At 35.2% G+C, this 14,517-nt stretch overlaps 1 protein-coding gene across 1 annotated transcript in view; it reads left to right on the top strand.

Moving 5' to 3' along the window:
* The first annotated feature begins 2,195 nt into the window (after positions 1-2,195).
* LOC124799092 (transmembrane protein 268) overlaps positions 2,196-14,517 on the top strand; it is a 139,828-nt gene continuing 127,506 nt past the window's right edge. The window contains 1 exon segment of the mRNA XM_047262631.1: positions 2,196-2,433. Within this exon segment, the coding sequence (XP_047118587.1) occupies positions 2,196-2,433 (238 nt within the window).

The following is a 14,517-nucleotide window of genomic DNA, read 5'->3' as shown; positions in this document are numbered from 1 at the left end:
AATTAATGAAATGTTGTACTAATTCTGAGAGATGAGTTTTATTTGTTATTTCATTGGGAAACCATTTACAACGATACAGTGGATTGTTAAAGAACATATATATATATATATATATATATATATATATATATATATATATATATATATAGTGGCAGACATGTTGGCACAGCAGTGCACTACTTTGTGTGATTTTGGATGGAAAGCATGTAGCTTGTTAAGCAAGATTCATTTTCAGTATTGGAAGTATGTTAGAAACTATATGAGTTTTTGTAAAGAAGGTTGGATTTTTTAAAATTACAATAAACAATATTCTGAAACTTAATACTTGATTAAATATTCATTTGACTTAACAGCCTATTTACAGTTGTTGTCTATGAACGTAGGACTATGACTATGACAGACAATGTGAATGAGTACAGACTCCAATTTTAATTTCGACTAGAAACAAGAAACGTCTCAAGTGGTGTATGGAGATAGGATGCAATGTAATTCTGTAAAATAATCTTGTATTTTGTTTCAGAATTTATTTGTTAAAGTATTGCAGAAGTTCTTTTGTGACGATTGGATAACAAGGAAAATGAGCAGCACTACAAAGAATAAATTAATGATGTAAAACGCCAGAAACGTGCTAAGAAGAAAAAATACTGTGAGTGCAAAATTTATTTGAGTTTTTACTTCTTGAAAATTTTCTCACCTGCATTGTCAGTATGGAGGACGATAGGGAGGTTAATGATGATAGGAAGGTTCACGTGAATATTCAGAATAGTGTAAATGCTACTGATAATGATACACGTATTTGCTCATGAAACCAGGAAATAAATGATGTAGATAATTGGGATGATGAAATAGGAGAGAATAGTGATCACAATAATCTATGTTTATTTTTCATGGGTTTGAATCAAATGTATCTGCCTTGGATAGGTTAATTCAACTGATGGAGGAACAGAAAAAGTCCAGAGAAGAACAGAAAAAGTCAATTGACCAGTCTTTGATGAACATAAAATATTTTTTGATAAAAAGCTTGATTCCATTGAAAACAAAGTAGATGGACATGGAAACCAAAGCCCTGAAACAAAAGATAGCTTAGAAACATGCTGGGAAAAACTAGGCGAAATACCATAAATGTGTCAGTTATACAGGGGGAAATTGTTACTTTAAAACAAAAACAGCAGATATTTTAAGAAAGGTTAGATTCCCCAGAAAGAAAAGATTGTAGTTTTGAAAAATTTGCTACTGCAGAAGTGTAAATATTAAAAAGATTTAACAAGGATGTGAAGAAAAAGTATACAAAATTTTACCAAAATTGCGAAAGATAATTTTGCTGAACTACAAGAAGACATAGGCACATGTTTTGGGCGAATTTCAAATTTCAATTTAAAAATCCAAGGAATTGAAGACACTGTTACTATGAAATCTTTTGGCAACTACAATCACTTTTGGAACAATATCAATATCAAAACCTTTGCAAGGAAAGGAAATATACATCCTGTTAACTTTATGTTTCAAATTAAAGACAATTTTGAAAGTAAAATGAGTGACAATTTGAAAATTAAATTCATTAAAAAATTCTTGGGAGAATACCAAGGGAATAATAGATTCAGAAATGATGGCAGAAGAGATGGGAAAAGAAGTGATAGGCAAAAACTAGAGAACAGAAATTTTGAACCAAGAAGTAGACATTGGGGACAAGGTCAAGGAAATAATGGTAACAATTTTGATAACAGAAGGAAGCCTGGCAGAATGAGGCATATAGAAATGGTAATTATAATCAGGCACATTGTGGTGATTTCAGAAGGGGAAGGGGTAGAACAAACAGGACATACCAAAACTATGTATCCAAAAGACATCCTGAAGTCAACAGAATAAATTTTGATGCGGAATTTTGGGAGAGTTTTTTATCTGTAAGCATAGATGAACAAAGAAGAAAAAGAAAATCTGAATTTAAAACAGAGGAAAACATTCTGACAAATTTCTTTGATAGTAGTAATCTAGTAGTAGTTACTGATAGTGATGAGAACAAATCTGATGAGTCTGGTTAAGTGAAAATGTTGAATGATTGTGAAATGAGTGAAAGAACTGACACTGGTGTTGCATGTGTGGACACTGATGAGCATGTACTTAGAAGTGAAAGCGAGGATGACAGTGTTATTCCAGAAAAAATTTCAGTAGGAAAAAAAAACGGGAAAAAGATGAGAATGGTCGTAGTGTTGAAGTTGTTGGTGTATTTGAAGAAGGGTGTGGAGAATGAAAATGACTTTAGTGTGGAGAACGATATCAAATGTGAAGATAATGTTTCTGATGATGATGATGTTGATGATAAATTATTGCTCACAGGACTGGACAGAATGGTGTATGCAGAAGTTACAGTTGATGATTGTGTGCTGAATGATTCTGGAATCTCTGATGTAAGTTTGAGTGATGATTTTGAAACAAGTAGAAAAGTACATGATAGTTTAATTTTGCCAGTTTGTTAGTGATATTATGTCTGAATGTATTAATGAAAATGTGAAAGAAAATTTGATTAGTGATAAAATGGTGAAAGTAATTAGTGACTATGGTAACAGATGTAGCCATAGTGACCAAAAGTTTAAAATGTTTGTCATAATGTGCATTTAGGGAATGAAAGTTGTTTTGAAAACCTAAAACACTCATCAAATAGGAAAATAACCAGTGGATGTGTTGAAACTATAGAAGACAGGCATGATTGTAACAAAGGGGTGAATTTCCGAGATATAGAGGAGGATTTGTTATTTGAAAATGAAGTCAGTGTAAGTGGTAATGAACTTGGAAGTTCATATGTTATAGTACAGATTTCTGATTGGATAGTAAACAGTCTTTTTGGATACAGGTAACCCAATCACAGGAGTATCAAAATAGCTAAGAGATAGGATCCAAAATAATGTGAATTTCACAGAGTTTCTAGTAACAGGAGTAAGGATAAAAGGAGCAACAAAGAAAAGTAGGAAATTGATTACCAGACAAGTCTTGTTAGAATTTAAAATTAGTGATGTACAGTTTGTACAGGGATGTTTAGTAATTGATGATTTGAATGAAAACTTGATTTTGGGTATGAACTGGATAGTCCAGGCAGAAGTAAATTTTATCTTCGATGACATGAAAATAACATTTGTTGAACCTAAGAGTGGAATTCATGGTGAAGCTAGTATTGTAATGGAAGATCGTGGCCAAAGTAATCTAATTAGGGGGGTGCAAAAGACTAACAGTGATGGTTATTGCGAGGAAGGGGAAGAAATGTGCATTAGTGATAACACTGTTGACTCCTATAGTAGCTAAAAAATTGTCTGAGACTGAAAGCCTTAATGTAGAGAGTGAATGAGAACTTGTAGATTTTTTTTGTGGGATTACAATGATATATTTGATGTAAAACCTGGGAGAGTAAAAGGGTATTGTTGTAAACTTAAATTAAAGGTGCATGATCAATTCTTCATTAAACCATATGCTATTCCCATCTGAAAAGGAAAATAAGTGAAAAGAAAACTTCAGAAAATGGAAAGGTGGAAAGTAATAGAATGAAGTTGCAGTTCATATAATAACCCATTAGTAGTGGTATCAAAACGATGAGGGGTACCCATTTAGTTCTGGATTCAAGAAATCTGAATAGATACTTAGAGAAAGAAACTGACCATCGTGAAAGTGTAGATGAACTGCTTAACAAGTTTGAAAATGTAAGGAATATGACTAGCCTTGACTTAACCTCTGGGTTTCATCAGATTTAACAGGAGGGACACTCTAGAAAGTACACTGCATTTTTGTTTAGTGGAAAAAGTTTTCAGTACTGTGTTGTACCATTTCGCTTAAATGTATCTGTAGTAGAATTCATTAGGTGATTAGACTTTGTTTTGACTAAAGAACTCTTGGGAAAATTAATCATATAATTGGATGACATTTTAGTATCAAGCAAGACCTGAGAAGAACATATACAAATTTTAAAAGAAATTTGAGAAAACATGAGGCAGGGGGGTACGAAACTAATATTAGAAAATGTAAATTTGCAATGAAACAATTAAAGTTTCTTGGCCATTGCATAAGTGAAAAAGGGATTTTGCCTGATGGAGTAAAGATTGAGGCCATCGCAAAAATTCCCAAAACCTAGGAATAAAAAAGATTTGAAGTCATTTTTTGGATTAGTAAACTGTTATCGAAAATATGTGAAAACACAGGCACTTAATGTACCAGGTTTAAACAATCTTTTAAGAAAAACTGCAGTGTGGGATTTGTCTGTTGAATGTCAATTAGCATTTGAGGAAATTAAAAAAGAGTTGATAAAAAGTGAAATCCTTTATAGGCCTGATTTAATGTTATCATTTTGCTGGTGACTGACAGTTGTGATTATGGTTTGGGGATAACATGTGTTCCAAGAAAAGGAAGTCAATGGGAGAATAGAACATCATTCTATAGCATTTACAAGTAGAACCTTACAAAAACACGAGAGAAATTATATGATTACAGAAAAGGAACTTTTGGCAATAGTATGGGGATTTAAAAAATTTGAAAATTATTTGTTTGGGTATGAAGTCAAAGTTTATACAGATCATAATGCATTAACTTACATAGAGGAATGTAAACTGTATCATGGGAGGATTATCAGGTGGTCAATTTCTTACAGCAGTTTAGATATACAGTTCGTTCCATAAAAGGAAAGGAAAATGTTATTGCTGTCAAGAATGCAGTTGGGAAATGTAAATCATAGTCAAAATGATAGTCACGTAAAAATTTCAAAATTATGTACTTTAAAGATGTGAAAGAAGGAAATTAAATCAGGAAAATCTGTAATCAATTGAGAAGATACCAAAATGGTGATGATCATTGGAAGCTTGTTAATAGTTATATAGGAAGGAAAGGTCATGAAAAAGTACAAATGTACTATGAAGTCTTTGAAGGTATTCTGTTTTATAGACACAAGCCAGACAGTGATGTATGGAAAGTTTGCTGGCCAGATTCTCACATCAATACTTTGATAAAATATACACATGAAAGTTTTGGGCACTGTGCTGCATTGAAATATATACAAAAAATTGTATCTTTTTCCATAACATGTCTAGGAGGGTTAGCACTTTTCTTGCCAGTTGTTATAGGTGTCAAAGAACAAAAGTAAGTAACAAAACCAACAAGGGTCTTTTACAAAATATGGTACCTCATAAACAGTTAGTTTTAGTGGGAATAGATCTATATGGCCATCTTACAAGAGCTAAAGGAGGATTTCAGTATATTTTTGTTATTGTAGATTTATTAAAATAGGTAACATTTTATCCTTTAAAGAAAGCAACTAGCAAGAAAATAGCAACTAAATTTGTGAAAGCCTATTTTGTTAAAGTGTGTATACCAAAAGCAATTTAACAGACAATGAGAGTCAGTTTACTTTAAAGTTTTGGAAGGGATTTGTAGAACAATATAATATCAGACATATCCTAATTTCATATTATTCACCAAAATGTAACCCAACATAGCACTATATGAGGGAAATTGGAAGATTATGCAGAACTTCCTGCCAAAAGGATCACACACTCTGGTTTTAAATTATATCAATGATTTTGAAGATGTTATGAATAGCTTACAAAATACTACCACAGGATACTCTCCTTATGAGATTATGTTTGATCAAAAGCCATCTTACTTAATTAAAGAACTTGTTGAGTTTCTGACTTGTAAAACCATTACAGCAGCTAAAAGACAGGAAGTAGTTAGAAGGACCATGAATGACTATTACGAAAAAAGAAAGAAATGGCGTGACAAACACATAAAAAACACAGAATTCTAAGTAGGAGACCTAGTTTTGACAAAACGTTACACCAAATCCAAAGCTCCAAACAACGAAATTAAGAAATTCTTTGATATTTATGTAGGACCATTTGAAAGCATTGAAAACCCTCACCCAAATGCATACAGACTTGTATAACTGAATTTCAAAACTTTATTTGGACTTAGAAACGTGATACAGCTGAAATTATACAGACAATCTTGATTACCCACTTAACATCATAAGAATTATTTTTTTTTCCTCAGGAGGTTGCAAGCTATATTTCCAATTTCTGGGTGGCGAACCCAAGGCTCCGAGCTGATGTGACTCTTTCTTTGTTTCAGGTCACATCCTCTCTTACTTTTCTGTCCAAACTGACCCTCTTTCCACTATCCATGTCCTCCAATAGTTAGTAAGTCAATGATGAGTTAATAGAGAGAAAATGGTGTTTAAATAAATACAGCTGGTTAGAAAATGTAATAACACAACACGTGTATGATTTTTGAGGAGAGTTGGTCTGAAGTTAGTTATGATGTCCATGCAGTTACAGTAAAGTTCTGTTACTTTACATTTTGGATATGATACACTCATTGTGCTGCTAATTTTGTGAAAAGTCGAGAAAATGTTTAGAGTTGGTGTGAAGTTTACTTATGATGTCTGTGCAGTTATAGTGAAATTCTATCACTTTACATCTTGGATGCGATTACAATTAGGTTAGACTGTTTATAGTCTCCTATATGTGTTCTGATGTAAACATTAGAACTGAAGAGGTGTGCTAGTTTGTTCATTTACCATACCAGTTATATGAAAGTCACCGGATACGATATTGACTCACTATCAGATATGAAAACATGCTATGTCATGATCTTGTCTATATTATTCATTGGAACTACTGTGTACATGTCAAACGAACATTTCCCAGAAAGAAATTTATTATGTTTATATTACTTAAATGGCTCCATCTGTGGAGCATGAAGAAAATGGAAATTTATGCTGGAGATAGTTACTGGGACAGAAATGTTTCTGATTCCCAGGTTTCGAGATTCATACACTTTTTCATTTCATGTTATTTCTGCTACCTCAATGAGCATTATGGTCAGCCATTGGTAGTTTTGTTTAAAAATTTTTTTACCTTTTAGTATCATAAGACAGGGATGATGTTTGCTACATGTCTGGTATCTGTATATATTATACTATCTGTTTGATATAGATATAAGGTGTAGTGTATATTATTTTTATCATAATATCTGCTCAGCTCTCAATCTCATTTAATACAAAATGTTTGAATTAGGTGCTGTTCAGTGATGCTGTAGGTTACAGCAGGCATATAATTCTTTGCTCAATATACATATGTATACACTAGCAGACCTGACAGACGTTGTCCTGCATGATATTTCAAGCGATTAGGATATTAAACAAAGTACGAAATGAAAGACAAATAATATAATAATTTCATTATTCTTTATTTTGAAATAGCATCAATTTTACTAAAAACAATTCATTATAATCAATAATGTTTGTTTAATTTTATCTTAATGCGAGTTGATGAACAACGTTTTTGGTCAATTCCTGAAGAGTATAAATGAATCACAAAAATTCATTCAAATCGATCCAGCCATTTAGTTGTAGTATAGATAAATAATCCAGATACCGACTGCAACACCATCTGCCGGGCTGATTTGTGAATCTAAACCATCCAGGGCCCCACCCAAACGCATACAAAAAAATTCATTCAAATTGGTCCAGCCATTTACAAGGAGTTCAGTGACATGCACACGTACAGTAGAATTATATAGCGTGGTCCATTGATCGTGACCAGGTCAAATATCTCACGAAATAAGCGTCAAATGAAAAAAACTGCAAAGAACGAAACTTGTCAAGCTTGAAGGGGGAAACCAGATGGCGCTATGGTTGCCCCAATAGATGGCGCTGCCATAGGTCAAACGGATATCAATTGCGTTTTTTAAAATAGGAACCCACATTTTTATTACATATTCGTGTAGTACATAAAGAAATATGAATGTTTTAGTTGGACCACTTTTTTCACTTTGTGATAGATGGCGCTGTAATAGTCACAAGCATATGGCTCACAATTTTAGACGAACAAATGGTAACAGGTAGGTTTTTTTAAATTAAAATACAGAATGTATTTCGGTTGTTCCAATGTGACACATGTACCTTTGTGAACTTATCATTTCCGAGAACGCTTGCTATTACAGTGTGATTACCTGTAAATACCACATTAATGCAATAAATGCTCAAAATGATGTCCGTCAACCTCAATGCGTTTGGAAATATGTGTAGCGACATTCCTGTCAGCAGCGAGTAGTTCCTCTTCCATAATATTCGCACATGCATTGACAATGCACTGATGCATGTTGTCAGGCGTTGTCGGTGGATCATGATAGCAAATATGCAAATATCCTTCAACTTTCCGCACAGAAAGAAATTTGGGAACGTCAGATCCAGTGAACGTGTGGGCCATAGTATGGTGCTTCGACGACCAATCCACCTGCCATGAAATATGCTATTCAATACCACTTCAACCGCACGTGAGCTATGCGCCAGACATCCATCATGTTGGAAGTACATCGCCATTGTATCACGCAGAGAAACATCTTGTAGTAACATCGGTAGAACATTACGTAGGAAATCAGCATACATTGCACCTTAGAATCCCATCGATAAAATTGGGGGCCAATTATCCTTCCTCCGATAATGCCGCATCATATATTAACTCGCCAAGGTCACTGATGTCCCACTTGTCGCAGCCGCCGTGGATTTTCCGTTGCCCAGTAGAGCATATTATGCTGGAGTACGTTACAGCTGTTGGTGAATGACGTGTTGTTGCTAAATAGAACGCTTGCAAAAGATCTGTCATCATCCCGTAATGTCTCTTGTGCCCAGTGGCAGAACTGTACACGACGTTCAAAGTCGTAGCCACGCAATTCCTGGTGCAAAAAAATATGGCAGGGTGCAATCGATTTTAATGTAGCATTCTCAACACCGACGTTTTTGAGATTCCCGATTCTCGCGCAATTTATCTGCTACTGATGTGCGGATTAGCCGTGACAGCAGCTAAAACACCTACTTGGGCATCATCATTTGTTGCAGGTCGTGGTTGACGTTTCACATGTGGCTGAACACTTTCTGTTTCCTTAAATAACGTAACTATCCGGCGAACGGTCCGGACACTTGGATGATGTCGTCCAGGATACCGAGCAGCATACATAGCACGTCCTGGGCAGAGGGGCAGGGGGGTTTCCTGTCTTTTGGGTCTGTCAACTTTTCTTCTTCAACTCCAACACTCCAAATCTATTACATTTCTTGCTTCTCACCAGAGTACCAAGCTATCCTTCCCACTGTGCACATGCATATATCTCTATCACTTAGATCCTTCTCATTTACCGTGTCAACATTTGTCATTGTTGACTAAAGCCTGTTTTATAGGAGGATCTGGACAGCAATTCTGCACTATTGAAGGTACTGAATTTACTTAAATATGTTTTATGTATATTGCCCAATCATAATTGTCGTGATGTATCTGTCGCTTATGAACGAAGTTACCAATGTATAATGCTGAACCATATAACTGTCACGATGTATCTGTCACATATGAACCAATTTACCAATGTATAATTCCCAACCATAATTGTTGTGGTGTATCTGTCACTTATGAAGCAATTTACCAATGGATAATGCTCAACCATATAATTGTTGTGATGTATCTGTCACTTATGAACCAATTTACCAATGTATAATGCTCAACCATAAAATTGTCGTTATGTATCTGTCACTTATGAACCAATTTACCAATGTATAATGCCCAACCATTATTGTTGTGATGTATCTGTTACTTATGAAACAATTTACTGATGTATAATGCCCAACCATATAATTGTTGGGATGTATCTGTCACTAATGATCAATTTACCAATGTGTAACGCCCAACTATATAATTTTCATGCTGTTTCAATCACTTATGAAACACAACCAATATAATTTATTAGTCACTTATTCAAGTTACTGTATATTGTCACTCAAAGTAATATGTAACTGCACTCTTATGTCTCATTCCATTATATGTTAGCACTTACTGTGAAGGGAAAAGCAACAACTGTGTTGCGCAAATGTTCCAGAAAAAATACATTAATTAATATTTGAATGATTGTAAAGGTAGGAAGGAGGCGTTGGAAGTGTCTTGACGAATGAAAGATGGAAAGATTGGACACTGGTCAGACATTTCATTCTATGTATGTAGGGTGATTTATGTTAACTGCTGAGGAAGTATACTCCAAGAATTTACCAGTACTATGTTACAATAATATTTATGGTATTCAATATTATATGTAAATCTCAATGTAAATTGCAGAGAATAGTGCCATAGAAATTGAAAATTTTGTACTAGTATGATTTTGGTGATATGTTATCAAAGAACAAGTTAAAATTGCAAAACGAGATTTAAGACAGGAAATGTTTAAGTATGAACAGTTGGAATTTTGCTGAATTGAACTATTCTATTCAAAACAATCAATTACACAATGTATGATGGTCATACGGAGTGGAGTATGAGCCACATTCCAGGTTTTGCAACGAAGAACTTCCGACAAGCAGAGATCCACAGTGATCTTCAGTTCAGTGCTTTTCATTGCACTTAGAGGAGACTGAACACTTTGTTATATTATCATCTAATACTAGGTGTACTTGCCTACAATAGGAGGTTGTTAAGTACACTTTCATATGGATTTTGAGTATTGTAGTATCCAATACTGCCGCTTGTTCCATTGCAGTGACAATATTGAGAAATAGTTATACACACCAGTGTCTCCATTGCACTCAGGAGAACCTGGAGGCTCTAATGACAGACATAAGTATTCAGAAACAAGGCCAGTTCAGCTAACTTCCATTAGATAATTTTTCTGATTAAAATAGATTTACCTCATATTCATGCTGAAATTCAAGCTACAGACAAATCATGCAAATTAACTTGTTCTTCCTTTGTATTATTAATTAATATTTTGTTTGATCTAGTTGAATCTGATACAAGATAATTTATGATAATTTTACATATTTGGTTGAAAATGTAGTTCAAATTTCATTATGATTTATGTGTACACGTCATGTTGGAGAATAAGCAGAAATCTGATTTCCTATCTTATGTAAATTGTTTGTTCATCAAATTGATTGCAAAGTGGGTACTGTTGCACAGATCTGTCAGAAAAGGCTTTGTTCAACTTTTAGTTGCATAAATCCTTTAGGGGGTTGTTGAGATGCAACAGTCCATTGCAACCGATTTAAAAAAACATTTTTTGGCCATAAACAGAAATTTCTGATGTAAATACTATAGGGGTGTAAGTAAACATCTACTTGTGGAATGAATACAAAGAAGCCAATTACTACATTATAATTGTACTAAAGGGTGTAGGTTCCGTAATTGGTAGCATGAATCTTCTGTAATCAATAAAAATAATCAAATTATTGTTAACCCTCGATACCTAAGCGTTTGTGCACACTTAAGTTATTACACACACTAAAATTTACTCATATGTGTAATATATAAGAGTCAATATGATTAATGAAATGTTGTACTAATTCTTAGAGATGAGTTTTATTTGTTATTTCATTGATAAACTATTTACAACAATACAGTGGTTTCTTAAAGAACATATATATAGTGGCAGACATGTTGGCATAGCAGTGCAGTACTTTGTGTGATTTTTGATGGAAAGCATGTAGCTTGTTAAGCAAGATTCATTTTCAGTATTGTACGTATGTTAGAAACTATATGAGTTTTTGTAAAGAAGGTTGGATTTTTTTAAAATTACAATAAACAATATTCTGAAACTTAATACTTGATTAAATATTCATTTGACTTAACAGCCTATTTACAGTTGTCTACAAATCCAGGACTATGACTGTGACAGATAATGTGAATTAGTACAGACCCCAATTTTAATTTCGAATAGAAACAAAAAACGTTTCAAGTGGTGTATGGAGCTGGGATGCAGTGTAATTCTGTAAACTAATCATGTATGCCTTTTAGATTCCTGTAATTTCTCCTGAGCATTTTGTTCATTCTTCACTTTCTGGGCTATGGTAGCAGCTCCTGTCAACTAACCAACTGCTAATAGCTCCACTAATGCTGGAATTAGAAATGAGAAAATTTCACTAGAAGTCTTAGGTACTGGCAGAGCCCTAGGTATTTAACATGGCTTCTTCTTACTACTTTAGTCTTCTTTAAGATGCCATTGAAGTCTTGACTGCTTCACAGCCTGAACCATAAAGATCCTGCCCACCAATACCAGCATGGGAATTGTGCACATGGGAACTTTCTCTGCAATATAACCTACGTTCCTCTAACCCTCGTGGCCTCAACTTTCATCAGTCCACGCCCTCACCCATCCAGTCCCTTCCACGTTCCCATTCTAACATTTTGCAGCTCTCATTCCACCATCACACCCAGTCCTTTTACTTCTCGCCTTTTCCGCTACTCCCCTCCCAAGCTCTCCCCTGTCCTCTGTCTAACCTCCTGACTGCACATAGCTGCCTTACTCTCACTCCACCTCGTCTCCAGCAGCACTTCACTGTTCCCCACCCCTACCCTACTATCCCTCCTCCTCACCATCCCAGTCTCCTCCTTACCACCATCCAGTTGCCACTACCATCACATACTGGTGCTGTTGCTCACAGTGTGGCTTCAGTTGTCAGAGACTGCAGTCATGTGTGTGTGAACTGCATTTGAGTGAGTGTTTGTGTGTGTGTGTGTGTGTGTGTGTGTGTGTGTGTGTGTGTGTGTGTGTGTGTGTGTTTGTGTAACTGTCGTCTATTTTTGATAAAGGCCTTGCTGGCCAAAAGCTTATTTGTGACAGTCTTTCTGTTGCGCCTATCTGCAATTCAGTATCTCCACTATAGTGTCTCATTTCATCCTGGATTTTCCACTGTTTGATTCATGTTGATAATTTATTTGGATTATGCTCCAGCACCCAGTCTAAGTCTGGCATGCATTGCTTGTTCAAATGCAAATGTCATAATACATTGTCCTTTGCGTATGTTCATTCTGTAATGCATTTTCTTTATCATATTAATTTTATCTGCACATGATGTTCTGCCGAAATCACGAGTTTCATACAACTGTTTTGTAATGCTGGAAAGCCAAGCCACTTCACTAAAGCACTGTTCCTGCAATGTCTTATGACATGCTCTACGAGAAACTCATCAGTTTCAGAACTTTTCTGTCATTCCTCTACCTAGTGACTCCTCGGAATTTGCTCACCATTGCTGTCCTTTAAGATGTAAGTTTTCAGGTTGTCCTCTGTACTTTGGGCGCTGTAAATATCTGTTTGCCTGCTAGGAAGGTAAGACATCCCAAACGCTGTTTTGTATTAGGAGATATGCTCCAAATCACCTACATTGAACTCCAGTTTGCATGGATCCACCATCGTAATTCGATTGTATGCTGTATTTAGAAGTCCATTATCGTGTGCATTGAGAGATTTCATCTTGATCCTGTTCATATCGATTATACTCCCCAATAATTTTTGGGAGACTGCATGAACCATGAAAAGTAAATTGCATCCACATATGGTTTTTAGTGGCTCTGTTCAGATGCTGCACAATATTCGCTTTCTTGTGGGAGAATGTTGAGTAGTGGTTTATTCTTTATCACTCCATTAGCGACTTGAAATGCTGATTGTAAAATACACCTCCACGGTCAGTTTGCAGGTTGTCATTGATTTGTCCCAGTCTGCAGCAACTGTTCAAACACTTGTGCAATGACCAACTCAGCCTTGGCCCTCAAAGGAAGTACCAATGCGAATTTGGAATATTTGCCTTAAAATAGATTTAAACCTTTTATTTGATCGTGAGTATTTGCTCATACCCATGAGCTCGATTTGTCATGCACCATCCAAACTGTGTATTATGACTCATCTGCATCACAACGTTTTGCAAGTGGTCTGTGGAGCTCACTGACCACCATCTCCATTATTCAATAATGCGTCTTTCTTGACGCTCGAGAGATAATTAACATTATTTCGTTCGTCTGAGCTGTATTCCCTGTGGTGGCTGGTGCTGTCAGTAGTCACAGTCAGTCTTATGATTTCGCTAGGATCATCCTAATACATATACTCCAGAAGTAATGTGTTCAGCTTTTTATACTGAGTGTCAATGCTCTGACCTTCACTATGTTCACCTCTTAATACTGATGTAATAATGCTAATGTATTTTCTTCTGTTTGGGTTTTCTAATCATCCTTTTGAGCATTGTCTTGCCTATGTGCATTACTCATACATAATATTTCAGCAAATGATCTCTTCTCTTTCGGCAAATACTTTCAGGAGTTAGAAATTATTAGTAATATTAGCTCCACTAAAGCAGGTGTCCACACAAACTCCATCTCCAATGTATATGGGTCCTTCATTCACCAAAGACCAAAAAAGATGGATTAAGGAAAAAAATTATGTAGTCGCAAATTTTTGCACAGTGCTAGGAGAGACCGACCCGAAACGTGCTAAAAATCCTGGCTGGGGAGGGGGGGGGGTGATTTTTGGAGTGCTTTTCTCGAATAATTCGAAACCTGTCGGCTCTGGGAGAAAATCTTTCCCAGCACAAAACTTAACTACATTAAATTTTCTACAAAGAAGGCCCCATTCATTTTTTGCCTTGACTAATAGTTTCTGTGATGCAGAGGATGGAAAATTAGCAGATTACTAAAATATTGTTTTAATGCTAAAAAATAATGTTTATCTTTAATGAAGTCA

This window comes from Schistocerca piceifrons, chromosome 5 (genome assembly GCF_021461385.2).
Source record: "Schistocerca piceifrons isolate TAMUIC-IGC-003096 chromosome 5, iqSchPice1.1, whole genome shotgun sequence".
Classification (NCBI taxonomy): domain Eukaryota; kingdom Metazoa; phylum Arthropoda; class Insecta; order Orthoptera; family Acrididae; genus Schistocerca; species Schistocerca piceifrons.
The sequence above is the reverse complement of the archived record's forward strand: the minus strand, read 5'-3'. Positions and strand labels throughout refer to the sequence as shown.